Below are 21,181 nucleotides of genomic sequence, written 5' to 3' on the forward strand. Positions count from 1 at the left end.
ATCTTACATTTGTATTTGTGAAATCCTTTCTTCAGTTTTCTCACAAAATTGGCTTCCTTTGCATCTAACTCATTGCTTGATTCAGGCTCTTCATTTTTCACCTTCTTTGAAGCTTCGAAGGCTGCTTCTCTCTTTGATGGCTTCTCATTCTTAGTCATCATTTCATATGAATGACAATCCCATGCAATTCATCCATTATTAATGAATTCAAAACCTTCATTTCTTCGATGGCAAAAACGTTTGCATCAAATCTTAAAGGAGAGACCTTAGCACCTTTTGCACAATGAATGGTTCTTCAATCTTTTTTTCAAGTCCTCTAATGTTGTTGACAATTTCATCCACACAAAGAAGATAACATTTTCTTCATCTTTCAGTTTCTAGGCTCTTGAATTGTCTTCTATGAGTTTGGAGCTTAGCCTTCACCTTGTCATCACCTTCATAGATGTTGTGAAGTTTATCCCATATTTCTTTTGTCAATTCATAATGCTCACCTTGATGAACTTTGCTTTTGATAGACCGCACAAGATAGCATTCATGGCTTTTGCATTGTTTTCACTAGCCTTCTTTCCAGCTTGTTCCATTCGTGTAGGTGTTGGAGTTATATAACAACTTCCAACTAATTGCCAAATATCAAAACCAACAGCCATTAGATAAGTTTGCATCCTTATGCTCTAAAATGCATAGCTTGTTCTATCAAACAATGGAGCTCTATTTGAGGAGAAATCTTCTTGATTAGCCACGTGTGCTTCCAAGATCTACCTTCTAGTGGCTAGACTATTTCTAAAGGAACTCACTCTGATACCAATTGATGAGCTTACACTTATATTGAGAGAGGAGGTGTGTCAATATAAGACAAACTTTTATTTATTTAAAATTCAACAACCACAATAATAGCAAACAAACAAAATCCACACAATTAAGAACACAAGATTACATGGAAACCCTTTAGGGGAAAAATCACGGAGAAGGATTGCTTGGATCTACTATCCAAATCCAACCTCAATAAAAATAAAATGATCTTACAGTATATGCAAGCACCAACCCACTGGACACACCAATCCTCTTGAGGCTTTTGAATTGTCTTTGGTGGGTTTGAAGCTTTGCCTTCTTCACTTTAAAAATTATAGTCATTAAAAAGAATGCTTTGAGGATTACCATCCTACATGTTGGGTCATTGTCATGTCCCCTCCTTGATCGTTATATATATCCTAAATGAAGCAATTATTATTATTAATTAAGGAAGCATTATAGCCTTTAAAGAAGGAAGCATGTACATAAGTACATAGAATATGAAGTATACGAAACTTGTATGAATATACGCATGGCATGAGCTAGGTAAGTGTTGACGTGTATTTTATACACAATCATACACAGAATAAAATACCAATAGGCATCTTATCCTCTCTTAAGAAAATAGTCTCTAACTGCTGAAGATTCGCGTAAAGGATCAGTTAGGTAGACTCCAAGGTTCTTTTAGTAGGGTCTCTACGTGTGGACAAGCTTCCAGCGGTATGATGTGATTTGCTGTTTCCTCCAAGGGGCCTTACGTATTCCGAAAGTTCAAGATTTGCTAAACTAAGAAGCTTTTCAAAAATAACAAAAGGATAGGGTTTGAAAGAGGTCTAATCTAATCTAACCCTATGAATGACTTAGTATGGACAAGACTTGGCAAGATTCAACCAACTTCAATTTTGCCATAAGATAACAACTCAATTGAAATTAGTGCGATCTTCTAAGGTAATAAACTGATATCCAATGCATCAAAGATCATGGACACTACCACGAAGGTACATATCCAAGATACAATAATGATTGAAGATTAAGGGACTCAAAGTATTCTCCAGTCGACCACGCAAGGCGTTCCTACAATCAGCAAGAAGCTAGTGGTTTGGATTACGAATCCTACCAAAGATCAAGTCTCACACTATGTCCTTCAAATTAACAAGCTACTTTGATTGAGCACGATTCAAGTAAATCAAACAACCATGAAGATAACTCAAGAAGTTTGCAACAAAACACCATAACTTCAATATTTTATTGATTTCCAAGTCATCATATACAACAATTGCTTGAATTCCTCTCTTCAAAACTCAATCTTGCTACAAAATAAAATTGCTTCTAGCTCTAATCTCTCTTCTCTATTACATCAACTATTGACTATTACACTATTACCAAATGAAATGAAAAATGGGGGTATAAATAGCATCCCCAATTACAATGAAAGGTCCAGATCGAAAGTAGATCAACGGTCAAGATCATGACACCTAAACCCTAATTAGGGTTTGTTACAAATGGCCTCCTTTTTACTGAACAATATTAAATACATAGCCAAATATTAAATTTGGCACAAAAACCTAGGAGACATAAACCAATGACAAATAAGATGCCATGTCATCTATAACAACCTTTCATCTAGAATCTTATTCCCTTTCCAATGTTCTTTTTTAGCATATGCAATGAATCTTGTCACGATTCCTTCGATTTCTGCAATTGGAATCTCGGGAAGATTCTTCATACTCTCTTCTAAGTGGATGACTTGATCGAATGCATCTAGAAGAGCTGCGTCCCAAGTAGATTCAAGTTCCTTTGTTCTTTCAATCAGGAGCATGGTGGCAAACATCTGATCATATTGCTCATCTGTAACATTTGCGTCCTTGCAAAAGATGATCTTGATTCTATCCTCTAGTTCCTGCATATCCACATCTGTCTCGACCTCGATCCTTCTGCCAAGAATGGTACGAAGTACCTCAAATACTCTGTCCTGGATCGGATTGATCACCTCCTCAACTTGGCCACATCTAGTACTAATGTCTTCAAAGAAAACACTCTTCATATGGAGTAAGGTTGACCAATGGAACAAACTGTGAGATTCTCCCTCCAAGATCTTCTCCTGTGCTAAAATCTTCCTTGAAGTATGTCTTATTACTTTTAAGACAGGAATGATGACGTCCTTGGTATGGGCGAATGCAGCTACTGTTATCATCAAATTGTGGATTATCTCAAGAACTTGGATAGCTTGATGAATAATCTTCATCATCCTTGTAACAAACTCTATAGTCACTGTATGAGATCTATCCATCCAATTACTTGTACGTTGGACCATGTTCCTGAATCTTTCTGCTTCATTGATTGATTGAAGCGGCAATGCTTGTACTGGTGATTTAACTGGATCCTGACGTCCCAAAGGTTCATTGATGTGACTGAAATATGTCCTCCATGCACCGACCTCTCTCTCAAGCTTTCTGTTCTTCTCCATTTCTTCTCTAAGCTTGTCTTTCAATGCTTCAAATGAATCGGTAGCATCATCTAAAGTCTGTTCTGCAGTAGATGGTCCTAACTCAAAAGTCTGTATATCATATTCTTCTGCTAGGATCTCACCTTCATATTTGTCTGCTGCCGGTGTAGCTATCTGCAATTTCCTGGATCCAGTCTCATCTCGAATCATCTTGGACATCTTGGTAGCCTTTCTCTTCTCTGTTACTTCGTGTGAACGTCCAACAAGGCTCTCTAAATCAATTGCATTGTCCTCGTCCTCTACTACGATCACCTTGGTTATTCTTTCCTTCAACCAATCTGGGATAATTGATCTTGTTTCTTGAACTTGAATCTCTTTATGCATTATTTCTTCCTGTCTGGGAGGAGATGATATTTCATTGTCTTCTTTGTCTTCATCTAACTCATAGTCTTGGAGAGATCCATCTGGTGACCCTTGCTGTGCCTGTCCTTCCTCCTGCCTGTCGTTCTGTACCATAGACTCCATGGATTCTTCCACTTGAATTGTTCTTTTCTCAGGTCTAGAAGAAGTACCGGATGATCGATCTCTGTTAGCCTCTTGTTTCTTCTTGGAAGATTCTCTCTTTCCAGGTCTCTCTTTCCTCTTCGAACCTCTTGGATGGAGATTGCCCTCACTGGCACATCGAAGGTTTCCTTCACCTGAATTTCTAGGATTAGGATTGCCTTCACTCACACTAGCTCCACCTTCAGCAGGTTTCTCTTCCAAAGTGAAAGTCATGGCTATGCCTTGTTCTCTCAATTTCTGATGTTGTATGTCAACCCATCTGCGAGTACAAGACAAGACTGGTGCCATCAAAGTATCTAAATCCACGACCTCGGGCTCATTCCAATCTAACCTTATTGTTTTGCTTTCTCGATCATAGGAAGACTAGATATGTCTGCCACTGTCCTGAGCTTGGTCGGCCACTCTGTAAATCCTGCATTTCCTGATGAAATCCAAAGGTAATCTAGAATGCATCTTTCGTTTCACTTCAAGATCATCTAAGAGATTCATCACAAAATCTTCAATCTGATACTCATGTCTAAACTTCCTGCTGACTGTCTCCTCTAAATGTCCATGTGGATCAAAGCTTTCTCTCAAAGCAAAAGATGAAAAAGAATACAAGGCTAACTCCTTCTCTGCGTCATCCATAGCTAAAGCATTAGGACATACCTCAACTGAATTACCCAAAATGATAGGTACTGGAACTCCATTCTGATGTTTGTGTCTGAATGCCTTCACATATGCTGCCAACTGTCTTGTTACTTCAAGTAACACAATTCTGTCTGTCGGATATCTCGGCAACATGTATGGAGGTAAAGGACATCCATGTACTCTAATATAAGTGAACTTGGGAAACTGAATGAACCAAGCACCGTACCTCTTTATGAATTCCTACGCATCCTGAGATAATCTGTTGTGAATCCCACCTTGCAACGTCCTTGTGATGTTCATCGTGAAAGTATCATTAACCAACTTGTAGTTGCTCCCTGGCGGATGATGCAAGTAGGCATAGGAATCACAAGCTCTGACCTCGCTGGGTCCTCTTCCAATCACTCCTCTGTGAGGTAGTCCTGCGTACTCAACACTCCTGATCAAGGCATAGATGACATATGAACTCATGTGGAAGGACTTAGTAGCCTTGAGTCTCCTCAACTGTACGTCTAAGCAATGGCTAATCATCCTAGCCCAATGTATCGTACCTTTCCCTTGAACAATCACCTGGATGAAGTAAAACATCCACTTCTCAAAATAGAAGGCATGAGGGGCTCCTGTAACTCGGTTGAGCATGGTAATCAAATCTCTGTACTCCTCCTGGAAATCAATCCTGTGCGGTGTGTTCGGGACCTTGCTCAGACGGGGACGGCTCTTAAGTAGCCAGTTCTTATTGATAATGCTTAGACAAGCATCTGGATCATCTTCGTACATTGATCTAGCTCCTTCTATACTCTTGTATATCATGTCCCTGTGCTCTGGAAGATGGAAAGCTTCACTTATAGCTTCCTCTGAAAGGTATGCCAAAGTGTTTCCCTCTTTGGACACGATCGTTCTGGACTGTGGATCATAGTGACGAGCACACTCGATCATCAACTCATGGCACTGAACAGCTGGAGGAAAGCCGGCCGCCTTAATGATGCCACTCTCGATTATTCTCCGGGCGACAGGTGATGGCTTGCCAATGTAAGGGACCTCTCGAAACTTCTTCGTGCTAAAGTTACCCAAGTTTGTATCTCCAATGTTGCTCCACTTCGACACGATCTTGGTCTCCACTTCTTCGGTCTTCTGATCTTCTTTCATGAGAGCTGAGCGACTGGTGGATGCTCCCGCCTTCGGGGTCGCCATACCTACACAACATTTCATAATGAGAAACTAGATTTTGCAATAAATAACATAGATTAGAGGATAAATTTTAGGAAACTTCATGATAAGTCTTTGAGTTATCATTTCCTAAAAAAAAAAAAAACGATTGAGCTAGGAATTCAAAATTTCAAAAATTCAGGCTATGACGGTGAACAAATAAAACAATAAAACCAAATCGCCATACCTCAATAGAGAGCTAACTCTAGAATGCAAAATAAGGAAAATTCGCCCAGGCAACAAGATCGAGAATGTAATGTCCCCTTTTTAGCGCAACATGATATGGGGTGTCGTTAGCCTATTCTGACACGATCCCGAAGGCTAACAAGGACATTGGTGGGATCCTGAGGTATTTTGGCCTAGGTGTTTTCAGTTTCAGGCCAATCGGTGCTGCTTTGACAAGGTTTCTAGACACTTACTATTTATAGTAAGTTAGTCTCCAAGCAGTGACTTGGAATTTTTAGTGTTTCCCTGGTTGGCATAATTATCAGTAGAAAATATTTGAAGGCGACAATGATTTAAAGGGATTATCAACAAGGTTTTAATATTTAACGATAAAGTGTAAAGTTAAATTAAATATTTAACTTTATCGTTATATTATAAGGTTGGGAATATAAAGTAATGTTTAAAATATTAAAAGTTCCCTTTAATGTGTATATTGTGGGAAATAATATTTTATTCTAAAATGTATTATCCCACATTGAGAAAATGAAGTGTTTGCATCCAGGAAGAAGATATAAATGGAGGTTGAGAGCTCTCTTTTGGGATATGCTGGGATGAATTAATGTGATGCTGTTGGATTTCGTAGAAATCTGATTATTGGGCTTGGAGGACGGAATCCCTCTTTGCTAGCATTCTCTTCGCTGTTGAAAGACACAGTCAGGAGGATTAATGGTGTTTTCATTCAGGAAACACATTGGGCTTCATTTGGTGCTCTCGCATGATGTTTTTACAGGGGTTTGAAAGTGCAGATTTGAAAATAGTGTTTTTGCTACAGTACCGCGTGAATAGTGTTTTTGCTACAGTACCGCGTGAATAGTGATTTGCTACAGTACCGCGTGAATAGTGATTTGCTACAGTACCGCGTGAACAGTGTTTTTGCTACAGTACCGCGTGAACAGTGTTTTTGCTACAGTACCGCGTGAACAGTGTTTTGCTACAGTGCTGCGTGAATAGTAAAAATGCTACAGTGCCGTGAATAGTGCAGCTACAGTGCGTGAACAGTGTTTTCAGCAGGTTCTATACTTGTGGAGTCCAGGTTTGAATTTGTTTATTATCATATGGTCTGTAATATTCTTCAAATCTGATTTGTATGCTTGGAGTTGGAATTAAATAAATATCATCAGCATTAATCCTCTTGCTTTTGGCATTTGATATGTCTGGTTATTTTTATATTGAATAAACTTGAAAGCTTTACAATAAATACCAGTTTACCAAATTTATCCTCTAGCAAATCAAGAACCAAAAAAATCCAGTAGTCAGCTTGCACACCAACTGTTTGACAAAATTACACTAAGTAGAAAGGACATAAATTTAGTACCGAACAGGGGGTGTCCATTACAGAGAATATATAGTCTTCAACGTGATCTCTTTCTTCAAAATATCAATTTTGCCACCTTTTGATATGTCTTTGATGTGATCTCCAATGTCTTAGCAAATTCGCTCAAATAGATCTTCAAGTTCGCACAAATGAATTTCCAAATTTCGCACCACCTTGAATGATGTTAGCGCCACCTTGCTTGATATCAATTCGCACTTCCCTTTGATTGATAGTTCGCACTTTCCTTTGTCTTCCTCAAATCGCATGTGGAAAGGTAAAATGATGATGTGAAAATGAAGATTTCACTCTCCCTTTATAGCGCTTCTCACCATTCACCCTAAGGCCGACTTGGTAAAGATAAGGCAATTTTAAACGATTTTTAACATAAATAACAAGGCCGACTCTCCAAACCAAGCGCTCTTTTTAATTTTTTAATTAATTTAATAATCAATTATTAAATGCCATCGTTTTTAATTAATAAACTTCGATTTTTTTACAAGGCAAAAAATAATTAATTAATACCAAGCGCAATATTTAAATGCCATTTTTAATTAAAATATCGATTTTGCTAGCATTTAAATAAATTCAAAAATGTTTATTTGAGCGCCAAAATATTTTGAAAATGAAGTATACGTACCTCATCGCCCTGGTCCCTTCCTGAGGGACAGGAGCGATCCATCATGTTGGTCTCGATTTTTGCATTTTTGACGTTCAACCTCTGCATTTCCACGTTCAAATCATCATTTTTGTCGGGTCCTTCGAGCTAGATCGATTTGCTTGTGCGAACAAGTACCCTTTGATTTGATATCGCCCTGGTCCCTTGGAGAGGGACAGGAGCGATCTTCATGTTTTCTCCATCTCGAACTTGAATTAGTAACATTTTAACGTTCATCCTTTGTGTTGCCTTCCAAATGATGTTCCAAACCTTGTGCAACCTTACATTAACGTGATCTTTATGTGATAACATGTGTTCTGGCAAATATCGCCCTGGTCCCTTGGAGAGGGACAGGAGCGATCTTCATGTCCTGGCTCAAATTTGTAAACATTTGATCTTCGTTCTTCGTTCATTGTCTTCCAAAGGTTGTCCTTAACTTCGCCAATCCTTGCATTGTCTTGATTTTGAAGGAGCATGAGTGTTTTAAATGAAATCGCTTTGGTCCTTGTCCAAAGGACAGGAGCGATATGAGTTCCTTAGCTTGATTGATAACACTTTGACGTTCAAAACTTTGGTATATCACCTTCAAAAGACGCCTTGAACCTTTTACAACCTTGTGAAGCCTTGACTTAACGTGATTATTGCATGAATTGGTCAATACTTTCAACATCGCTCTGGTCCCTTCCTGAGGGACAGGAGCGAAGTGCAACATTTTGAGCTCGTCTTTACCTTGTTCAACTTGCAATTGTCTTCATCGTGTAGAATGAAGTCTTTTCGATTCACTTAGATACTTGGGACGTGATCAACATTCAAATTTCATGCCCTTATACAAATTTCGCTCTGGTCCCTTCCTGAGGGACAGGAGCGAACTTGAGATTTGAGTGCAAATTCCTTCAACGTGACGACCTTTGTAACTTCGTGCTTGATTGAAATGCCTTGAAACACCCTTGCCACCTTGTTCCTCGTCTTGGAATGTCTTGAACTTGAATAAGAAGCAATATAACCATCATATCGCCCTGGTTCCTTGGAGAGGGACAGGAGCGATTCTAGCTCTGTAGGCCTTATTTCACTTCGTCATCTTCAAAACTTATATTCAACGGATTCGCAATGTACCCCTCCATTCATCTATGCCTTGAAATTGGTTGTAACTTAGCAAGAAAATCATCTACAACAAAAATCGCTCTGGTCCCTTCCTGAGGGATAGGAGCGAACTTAAGCATTTAGGGTCCTTGCTGACGTTTCAAAATCTTCAATTTGTCTTCAATAGTTTCATTTCACCTCCTTCCTTGCCATCAAACATAAACTTGACTTGATCTTTGTCTGAATTTTGCCCTATGAAGAATATCGCTCTGGTCCCTTGGAGAGGGACGGGAGCTACAATGTACTTCGCCCTGGTCCCTGACTGAGGGACAGGAGCGATTTTGGCATTCTAGACCATTTTTCTTCATGTTTGCTCTTCAAGTTATATTCATTTGACAAAACATCTCCCTTTGGACCTCTTCAAATTGTTAAGTCGTTGGAATCCTGGAAGGACAAAGCAATATTTGATTTGTAGCTCCGGTCCTTCACTGAGGGACAGGAGCGATTTTTCTCCTGGAGGTATTTCTGTGTTCGTGAAAATCTTCAATTTATATTCAATGGAAAGATCTCGCCTTTCTTCATCACTTCCAACTCGAAATTCATCTTGGTCCTGCAGGAATAGTAAGATATTTGAAAACGAGCTCCGGTCTTTCACTGAGGGACAGGAGCGATTTTGCTCCTACAGGCCAAAATAACATGATTTTATAAGTTTTATCACTTCACAAGGCGAAAACAAATCATTTCCAATGCCCAAGGTCAAAAATCAAAAAAGTCAAAATTTGGTCAAAAATATTCAATTGGACAAAAATTCACATTTCATCTTCAATACTTAGACAAATTTGAGCTCTGCATTAAAAATTTCAATTGAAAATAGACCATTCTGGTGAATTCATTGCATTCAAAATTGCATCCTAGAAAAGAAGCTCAAAAAGCTCTCAAAACTGACTGGATTTTGGCCTGAAAAGACATTAACGAAAACCCTAGGGCTTGACCCTAAATCCAGACAATTGACAATCTAACAAAATCCTAAAAACGAAAACGAAAAACGAGCGAAAAAGGAGGAAAAAGAGGGGGTCCCCGTTTGCAATGGGGCGATGTGTGAAATGGTCACAATAGTAAGGAACATACATGAAGAATGAATTTAGTATTCACAAATATTCACAAGGTAGGAAGCATATACTTGTAAGCCATGAAATATTCATCTGGAAAGTACACACATATTAAGGAGCAATGTTGTAGTTTTGTCCCACAGGATGGCAGGATTATGCTCTGATACCACTGTAATGTCCCTACTAGTTAGAGATTACTGTCCTGCAAAACAGATTGTTAGAATACAACATACAAATATATATATAAACCATTTTTAATTTGCAATCTATTTTTAATACTTAATCAACATAATCATAATTTTTATCTAATAAAAAGGATATGAATGCCATACGAAAGTATGTCCGTAGGCGGCCGTGAAGCTCGCCTTCTTGGAACCCCTTGGTTCCAAGATGTCCTTAGGCGGCCGTGAAGCTCGCCCTCTTGGAACCCCTTGGTTCCAAGCCCTCCAGGAAATCGAAGATGAGTTCGAATCATGTCTTGGGTGTAACCTCTTACACCCAAGCCATCCAAGGAAGACCCTTGTCTATTCCTTGCCTTGGGTGATGCCTTCATCATCCAAGTCCTCAGAGGGGATTGGCCAGATCCGTCTCTTCTTGGTTGAGTTTAATCAACCAAGCCATACATATGCATATTAGTGTTCAGTATAAATACTGCCCTAGGGATTATCATAATCCCTCCCTTAGACTACGGGAGTTCCCCCCCTATAGCCTCCATCATGTAATCACATTTATAGTACATTTTTGCATTTAATTACTATTTTTCGTTCCACAATCCACATTTACATATTCCTGATTTATATGTATTTCCTAACATATATTCATAAAAATGTTCATTATCCAATATTCACATTTGTTTCTTAACATATATTCCTACTATTCATTGATATGTAGTAATTACTTATGTTCATACATATTCCTTAACATCTGAAAATCATTCATTAACATATGTATTAAACTTGTTCATTACTATATTCATTAAGATATGTATTAGACTGTTCATTACTATATTCATTGATATACGTATTAAGGTATTCATTATTTATATTCATCAACATATGTAATATCATGTTTATTATATATATATTTATCAACATGTATAATAAAATATTCATACAAGACTTACCTGTGCGTAACCTGCTGTCGTAGCTTCCTGACCTTCCTTCCTAACCACGTAGCAACCTTCTTATTCCCTTCTTATATCATATTCAATTCTATTTTATAAATTATTGAAAACCATCTATTATATAATAATATGTATATTTATAATTTATGCTTTTGTAAATATATATAAACATAATCTTATTGATAGAATGTCAAGTAAGTATATATATATACATATTGCTGATATCAATATCATATATAAATCTATTATTATTTTCTGATTTGAATATAAATAAATTAATAAATTAAATTATATTATCAAAATATTTATATATTACCTATTATATAAGTTATTAATACCCATTGCCTACTATACTATACATAATGACTGTGAGGGCAGACAGATCTGACATGCATCAGATCTGGTCTGCCACTGCATATGAAAATTGAGAATCATTGTCATACGTATTGCAGTCAATATTAATATTAGTACTAAATTCTGCCTGAAAACATTATCGGACTTTATAGATTAAGCATACGTATTAAGCCATTCCCTTGCATACCACCAAGAATAAGGATGTTACTGCTTATAATCTAATTACAGTTTTCATATGATCTGATCGATGGCACAAACTCTATATCCCCTTCAAACTGAATTTACAATAATAATATATATGTCATATCTTAACTCCAAACAAAAAACACAACCATTCACTAAAACCCTACGTGAATGGTCACGCATTCTTAGATACCGATTAGTAAATATTAGTAATAACTGCCATTACAACTTTCTTAATTTAAATCAGTGCCTTCTTATTTAATGGAAATAATAGTAACCCGAACTTTTACAAAGTAAGTCTTTGATTTCATTATTATTAATGTTATCGAAACTTCTTTATAGTAATCTTTAATTACTAATCCCCTCCTTATCTTCCGTTGAAAATAGTCAATGTATTTCTTGGCCACGTCAATGATTCTTAGTGAGTCAGTTGTGTAAGACATATATGCATCGTTCCCTATGGCTGCTCTTAATTGGTGTTTAACTAAACCGATTTATTTTGTCAAGGAATCGTATTTCTCTTAATATATTTGATTTATTTACAAATATATTACTATTAATAATAGTAATTTGCTAGAATGACAATGATAAATAATCTTCATATTTAATAATATATATAAATTATGTTTATAATATTAATATATATTAATTAAATAATAATATTTAATAAATAAATTTCAAATAATCATTTGTTTTTAATTATTATATTAATTAATAATAATAATTGCTTCATTTAGGATATATATAACGATCAAGGAGGGGACATGACAGTCATCAAGATTGTTCCATTTAAGTCTTCAATTAGAGCTTTGAAGGCTAAGAAACTAGAAATTTACAGAAATTTGAAGAGAAGTGCAAAATAAAGGGGTTTGCATAAACCCCCCTAAATACCTTCGAATGAAGGGGGGTTTGAACAAATTCAACTAAAATAATTAAAAACTTGGTTGATAGGGCCTTGAAACAAACCCCTCCATGTTGAGGTTTTCATTTGATGAGGGGTGTCTGATCGAACACAAAAGAAAATTCAAACAAAGGTCCCCCTTCATTCCAATGGTGTTAAGTTTTTTTTTTTGGCAACTAACAAGTTTTTTTCATTACAAAAAGTGTAACCCACTATTGTTTTCTTCAAATATTATAGTTTGAAATATGTTGATTGATATGTACGAAAAATCTGGGATCTTTATAACTAGGTACAACCATACAAACTTTTGAGCAAACATAACTAGCAGGTGTAAAGCCAAATTCCACAACCTTTGTCAACATCTTCCCTCTCTTTTCTCAAATGGGATGTTTAGAACTGGTTACAACCATACATCAAAGAAGTATGGAAAAAATGATCTTTCTTCAAATATTATTGTTGGAAATGCACTGATTCATATTTACCCAAAATGTGGAAACGTGCAAAATGCATGCGAATTGTTTGACAGAATGCCTCAAAGATATTTGGTGTCATGGATTGGATTGATCATAGGGTATCCTCAAAATGAATTTGTCAAAATAAATTGGAAGATGTAAAACCAAATTCCATAACCTTTCCCAACATCCTTCCAATCTAATATCACTGGTATCTATATGTTGCTGTTTCAGGTGTGCAGTTGTATTCTTGATGTAGACGATGTAGACGATTTGCACTTGCAACAATGATGTTGTCTCTGATATTTTCTTTTGATCTATGCAACCGGAGTAGGCCAAAGGCTTATGCTCAAACGAACAGATCCAATAAAGGATAAATAAAAGATCAACGTTTTCTAATGATCCTTGATGAAGTGTGATCGATGTCCCACTTATACCTTGCAAATCAAATGGTTACATCTTTTGAATGAGTAAGAGACATGTCTTTCCCTAACCGTGTGTATTTCCACAGATCACATCTCTTCAGTATACTAATGATTATTGTTATCCCTTAATCAATGTCACCCCAATTAGTGCTTCTTCTTTTAATAATTATTATATCTTCATTGTTGTTCTTCTATCTCAGCCACATCACTTATAACGTCTCATGGAATCGATCAAATACTTATCGTGTGTATGGTCTTGCTGTTGTAGATGCTCATAGTGTAGATGTAGGGGATTTGAACTAGTGGATTGTCTGTATGGGGACATCACAGAATAGGATGCCCCATTCCACATAGGACAAAATTCCTTAAGAAATCTACTATTCTTAGTTAATGTAAGAGGTGTAAGACATTGTAAGATTAGGGTTACAAAGTGGATTTGGAAAGGCATCTTGGACTTTCTATTTTTGCCATGTATGTATGTTACATTCTGTTCGAGGACTTCTCGTGTGTGAAGGACTTTGACTATAGATTTAAGAAACCATTTAGGCCCATGATCTTAGCTCATGGTATTGCAGGTTCTCTATTTGGGTTAGCTATCGGCATGCTATCAAAGTGTTGACACAATGTCTTCTCATTGTATTGTAAGATTTGTTCAAGTTTAATATAATGAGATCTACATTTAAGGCTAAGCTTTTTTAACCAAAAATATTTTCCCAAGAAAATATTGTTGCCATTCTTTTTTCCTTTCTTCTCTCTTCTACCACGCTTTGTTTAAGTCTTATTTCTGATTCAGCTTAGCAAGTTTCATTGCTTCTAATTGGATAATAAAAACTATAAAATTAACAAGTATAGGTGTAAAATAAGTGATATGACTTGCTTTCCTAATATGTATCAACATTTGCAGGTTGATAAGGATTCTTTCCTATTCTTGGCATTGGAGAGCTACCAGCGTTGTTTGGTCACTGGAGAGAAGTATGATATGAGAGTGGTATGTAATCAACTTTCTAAAAGGATAACAATAAATACAAATTTCATAGGAATCATTAGATAAGCATTCACAATTTGGTATTTGGGTGTTATTTTTCAGTTTCTATATAGTTTTGGTGATGCTTAAATTAGTCTAAGAAATTAGTAGACATTTTGGCATTACTTGAAGAATCTAACTAGTTTTATCTGCTGTGTGCACGTTACCAAACAAGAATGAGTTTGACCAGGTGGTGATTATAATGAACAAAATAATGATTTTGTCTAAAGATCAATAGGCTTAAATTTATAGAGTATTAACTGACCTATCATATGCAGCCAGGTGGTATAAGGGAAGCAATGATACTTTAAAGGCAATAGCGATGAAAAAGGTGAACTAACGTGTGAACAGCGATATATGTTAAATCTGGTCGACATCACAGCATTAAGCGAAATGAGATTCTTATCACAGCGACCCAAAAAGACATAGACAAGTCCAAGAAAGTCTAATAACATAGGAAAGTTATTTCAGAATGGCGAGTTTCCTTTATTAAGAATGGTGACTTCATAATACAGAGGTAGTTGACTCTCTTTATAAGACAAAGCAGCTTTTATGGATATAAAAGCAAACTAAACACACAGCAGATTATGGATATGCTGAACAAAATATGGTCGTACTAGATTGTCATATCTGCAGACAGTTATGGATGACATTGAAACCTAACGACTAAAAAATGTAGTACAAAAAAAGTGTTTGTGATGCCCAATATATTTTATAAACCCCCAGAATTGAAACAATACTTAGAAGCATTGAAAATGCTACAATAATTTTTGGTGTTTATAAAATATATTAATATTCAGATTTTTGAGAGCTTGGAGTATATGCTGGTTGTACTGATCATGATCAAGCCATATAATGTGCAAGGCATACCTCATACCTCTATTTGAAAATTGTCCTTTTTGCAGCAGGCCCATGTCCTAGTCATATAGGTCTAATGATGATGATTTAAGGTTATATGAAGTTCATACTATCTTCCTATTCAGCCCCTACCTCTTAAAGGGTTGCCAAAGAAGGATGTCCAATAATAGCTAGTCCTTTGTTACTATAGAGCATACTTTTTGTAGCGTCATAAATTGTACACCCTTAATTGGGTGGTACAATTCCACGCTTAGGTTAGCACCCGCCTTAGTGTGTTTGCATCTTGCATTTAAAATTCCCTTTAAGCATTTAATTAATTATTTTAAGTAAATCTAAAATCTTCTTTTATCACTCTACACATCATAAAATTGGGCCCTTTACCCTAAGTGTGCCCCTTTTTGTTATGATCTTTCAATTAATTAATTCATCAAATACCCTATTTATGTCCTATTTCGACCTTCAAGGCCTGATTTTGCATATCTAGACATCTCAAATTCCCATATACTCTTGGAATTGACTTTAAAATCACAATATCTTGCTTCCCCGAAAATTTGGCAAAAAGTTGGTCGGACCTGGTAGCTAGCTACATGGTCTCGACTTTTTCTCCCCGAATTTTGGGAGCATCTTTTAGCAGTATTTTAATGTTTAAATCCAAGAAATTGGCAAAAAATATCATTTCTAGGTTGGCCTATGACTCAAAACAAAGTTAGGGTTTCATACATATAGCCTTTCCTTTCTTCATTTGAAGGATCCATCTACAAGCAATTGAAGGAGCCTCTTATGAAATGAAAGTGCAAGTTGTGGAGTCTATAATCAACAAATCAAGCATCAATCAAGTCTACATCAATCATCTTCAACATCAATTAGGAGCTTTGAAGAGATTGAAGAATAATAGGAGATCACCGACTTTTGATTGGCTTGTACCTCTCCCTTAGGGTTTGGTATGGTTTCATGTTATTTTCATGTCTTTGTATGAGCTTCATAACATTCATTAGCAGATTTACATTCATGCTTTAGATCCATTATCGCATTTGTGATTTGAAGCATTTACATTTACATTGACACTCATTTAGGGTTTACTCTCCAAAGTGTAGGGTAGAACTCTAGATCTACTTTCTTGTTCATTTAGGATCTTGCATACACACAAGATTCTTGCACACACATTTTCAATACATTTTCGGCTATTTATGGAGGTAGAAATCACCAAAACAAGGGGTTGGACTAAGGCAAAACCCTATATAGCCACCTAGACACCATTTTTCAAGTTGCAAGTGTAGGTACAGAAATTCGGAACACAGGTGCAGACTCGGTCTCAAAGCTAGATCCCAGTTTCCAGGGACCAAGGCATGGCGTCCTGGTCCAGGACCAAGGTGTGGCACCCTGGTCCCACCTATTTTGCAACATTTTTTAGCAGTTTAGCACTTCAAGCTCTCGGAATCCAAAATCCAGAAGTTCAGCTTTCTGCAATATCAGGGACTAGGGTGTGACGCCCTGGTCCTGCTCAGTCAACCCCCAATTTCTGTGACAGGTGCACCGCTGAGTTTATTTTCTAGTTCTACTTTTAGTTTCTCAGTTTTAGTTCAATCAGATTCAGTGTTTTCAGTTTATGTTTGCTTCATTGTTCATCTCCTAGCATAGTTGGTTATTACATCATATCTTGCACATCTCCTCTACATTACAGCAAAGGAATAGAAACCCTAAGAGATATTCCTTGACTCTCTCTTTCTCTCACAAGAAGTAGTCAAAGTGAAATATCTCCTTAGGCTCTTTCGTATTCCAATGTGTGGAGGAAAGTGGGGTTAGGTCTTAAACTACCCGATCCCATTTTTTGACATCACACTTTTTAAATTGATATTATTGTGCCTTTTCCAATCGCTCATTTCACATTTGCAAGCAATTTGTCAGATCAATCAACACCCTTGGGAGCCAATATAATCATGTTAAATTTCTCAATCTAGGTCTGCATGGTATTTTAAATAGAATATATTTGCTTCTAATGATATATCTTGTGCTCACAGTCTAGCAATGATGTACAATTCGGGGGAAAATCTAATAAATTTCCAATTTCAATTATTCCCATTTCAACATTTTTGAATGCATTTTATTTTCAATATTTGGCTTGCAGTGCACCATGCAAAAAGGTATTAATTTTTCTTATGTGGATTCCAATTGGTTTCAAAGTGTTTAACAAAATGCTCATATTCAGAATAATGGAAAAACGTGTCTAAGTTTGGTTCAAATATGTTTGTAAATGAAAATCACTCAATCATTGTAATAATTCAGAAGGTTTTCCACTAGGTTCTTTCATTTTCAGCACTTTCATTGTAATAGATCTTTGGACAGTAGTATTGTTGGATTGTTTCTTACTTTTGTTCATCCTCTACCTTTCATTGAGTGAATTGGAATCGAGTAAATCCGCTATTTTAGTGTTGATGCAACTTCATTTGCAGTCACTCTTAGCCAATTTGGTTAGTGATTCTATGATTGTTTTAACTGTAAGTTGGTTGGTTTTTTACCAACACTTTTTCAATTAATTTACCTATGTCCTCATTGTTAAGTTTATTCAAATTTTGTGATCAAGAGGATAGAAGAGATGAAGATATAATCTGAAATTAAATTTAAACTGTTGTAGTGTGAATGGAAGGATGCACAACACTTATCGATTGCTGTATTGTTTTCCTCCTCATCATATGAATGTTATATATATGTGAATGAGAGGGTACGTAGTGAAGAGATATATCTACCCACGTGGGAAGACACATCTCTTCCCTACGTACCACTCATGATAACACAACACTTTAACAAACACTAAGATCATCGCTTGCTTGACTGATTGAAAGGAATGCGATTTACCATGAATCACTTAATCACAACCTTCGTTAACATGAAAACGGTGTGATCAGTGGCAAATACCATAATTCGATTTTGATTTTATTTATCATTTATTGTTAATGTATATACTAATAGTTTATCTGTTATTATATATGTTAACATGTAATCAATTTATCATGCATCGGAATTATGAAATTGTACGACCGATGCTACAAGAATTAACACTCCCTCTTAGCTAGGGAGGACACATTTCATGTTAGAGAAAACATCACAATTCATCCATTGATTGTGAAGGGAAGAGATATCACACCATAGTGATATTCAGAGATATGGTTCAGCAATGAATATCAAGTCTCGTGATACTCACCATAACTCATAGTTATCAAATAAGGTATGTGCACTGGCATCAAGTCACATGATGCCTACCATACTGATAACAATTCATGGCATGTCCACGAATATTATGTCCATGATATTCACCATGAAGATCTCTATCATAATTATGGTTTATTTAATGATATCTACCATAATGTCTCAAAGATATATACTATCATGACATGTCTGCAGATATCAAGTCACATGATATCCATCAAGATAGATAAACTGATAATTGTAAAATCGTCACCTTACAAAATCAATTTGAAACAAGTGTTCATTATTGATAAGTCGTCACCCTTCAATAATGTTCACAGGGGGCCCATGAAGTCATGGAGTCACACACACGACAAATAAAAGAGTTTACACATTAAACATCTTAAATATATTAGTATATCAGAATAAATGAGACTCTATCTCAAATTTAAATAACATTTTCAACCATACCAAGTTTATCTCTAAAGTGTTCAATCTTGATCCTAGAGAGACGCTTGGTAATAATGTCTGCAATCTGATCACTTGTACTAATATAATTCAGTCGGATCACATTCTTTTCCACCATATCTCGAACATAGTGATAAGGAATCTCAATGTGTTTAGACCTATCATGAAATACTGGATTCATCGAAAGCTTGATGCAACTCTAATTGTCACAATAGATGACAGTAGGATTTAAGGGCTGACCAAACAGTCCTACAAGCAATTTCCGGAGCCATACTGCTTCTCTTGCTCCCATGTAGGCTGCAATGTATTCAGCTTCTGTAGAACTCTGAGCAACTGAAGACTGTTTTCTACATATCCGTGAGATCATTCCTAATCCTAAACTGAAGCAATATCCTGATGTGCTTTTCCTGTCAACTACGCTTCCAGCCCAATCAGAATCAGCGAATCCATGTAGGTCAAGGTCTACATGTTTATATTTCAGACCAAAACCAATAGTTCCTCAGAGATATCTCAGAATATGCTTTGCAGCAACAAGATGTATTTCCCTAGGTTCACACATGAACCGACTTAGTGTATTAACAGCATAACATATATCAGGTCTTGTGTTTACCAAATACATTAGAGATCCAATAATTTCTCTGTAGAGCGTAGGGTCTGCAAACTCTGATTCTACAGCTGCTTCCTTTAGCTTGTGCAGATTTGTCTCCATAGGTGTGGTCATGGATCTACAATCCATCATTCCAAATCTCTTAAGTATATCAATGGTGTATTTTCCTTGATTAAGGATTATACCATTTGCCTGCTGCCAAACTTCCAATCCAAGGAAGTAGTGAAGAATTCCTAAATCCTTCATATCAAACTCAGAGGCTAATTATTTCTTACACCGAGAAATACGATTATCCTCTCTTGAGATTAGTAGATCATCAACATAAAGAATAAGAATTAATAATTCACCATTGATTACCTTTTAGTAGAGATTTGGATTTGCTTCATTCTTGGAAAACCCTAATTTCAAGAGATAGTGATCAATTCTTTCATACCATGCTCTGAGGGCCTGTTTCAATCCATATAGGGCTTTCTTTAATTTGCAGACGTGTGATTCAGCCTAATGAATCACAAAACCTTCAAGTTGCTCCAAAGAAACTTCTTCTTCAATCTTACCATTCAAAAAAGTAGTCTTAACATCCATTTGATGGACTTTCCATCCTTTAGATGCTGCAATAGCCAAAACTGCTCGGACAGAAGTGTATCTGGCAACAGGAGCAAATGTCTCTTCGTAGTCAATACCTTCTTTCTGTGAGAAACCTCTGGCAACAAACCTTGCTTTGTGCTTCTCAATGCTTCCATCTGCTGCATGTTTGATTTTGAAGAGCCATTTAGAAGATACCACAGATTTGCCTTTATGCCTAGGCACAATATCCTAGACATCATTTTTCAGAATTGACCGATACTCTTCTGACATAGCATCTTTCCAAACTTGATGCTTGAGAGCATCTCCAACAAAGGAAGGTTCTGCATCAATGGTCTCACTCATCAAGGCAGCATAACTAGAAAATGGGTTAGGTCTCTTACTTTCTCTGAAGGTCCCCTTTGGAGCAGCATAATTTTCAACTTCTTGAAGCATCTTTTTAGCCCAAAGTGGTCTCTTCCTAGTTTCGAGATAAGGTTCTTCTAAAGGTAAGTCTTGAACTTCATGCTCAGCGTTTTCAAGGGTCTCCCTCTGAATCTCAAGGGTGGGATCCTCATCCATGCTTGTAGGAGGATCTTGGTGTTCTAATTCATTAGAGCTTTTGGACCTCCTGAATGCTATGTCTTCTTCAAAGATGACATCTCTGCTCAGTTCAATTTGCCTTTGTCTAGGTATGTATACTCTGTAAGCCTTAGAGGTTTCACTGTACCCAACAAATACCCCTTTCTTTCCAGAAGGTTCTAACTTTGATCTCTTTTCTTTGGGAACATGAATATAGACTGGACACCCAAAGATCCGGAGATGACTTATGTCAAGTTTGTTACTAGTAAAGGCTTCTTCAAGGGTTTTATTATCAAGAAGAGAATGAGGACATCTATTTTGAATGTACACAGCTGTCCTAGATGCTTCAGCCCAAAATGAGGTTTCTATATTTTGGTCAAACATCATAGCTCTAGCAGCTTCTACTTGTTGACGTGTATTTTGTACACAATCATACACAGAATA

At 36.5% G+C, this 21,181-nt stretch overlaps 1 protein-coding gene across 3 annotated transcripts in view; it reads left to right on the top strand.

Annotated features, from left to right (window-relative positions):
• The window catches only part of LOC131038950 (serine/threonine-protein kinase ATM), a 417,584-nt gene that overhangs the window by 309,948 nt on the left and 86,455 nt on the right, over positions 1 to 21,181 (top strand). For all 3 annotated transcript variants that reach the window (XR_009104579.2, XM_057971562.2, XM_057971563.2), the window contains exon 62: positions 14,359 to 14,442. Coding sequence is in view for 2 of the 3 variants with exons in the window: in XM_057971562.2 (XP_057827545.2) it covers positions 14,359 to 14,442 (84 nt within the window). In the remaining variant the exon portion in view is untranslated. The remainder of the gene's footprint in view (positions 1 to 14,358; positions 14,443 to 21,181) is intronic.

This window comes from Cryptomeria japonica, chromosome 3 (assembly GCF_030272615.1).
Source record: "Cryptomeria japonica chromosome 3, Sugi_1.0, whole genome shotgun sequence".
Taxonomy (NCBI): domain Eukaryota; kingdom Viridiplantae; phylum Streptophyta; class Pinopsida; order Cupressales; family Cupressaceae; genus Cryptomeria; species Cryptomeria japonica.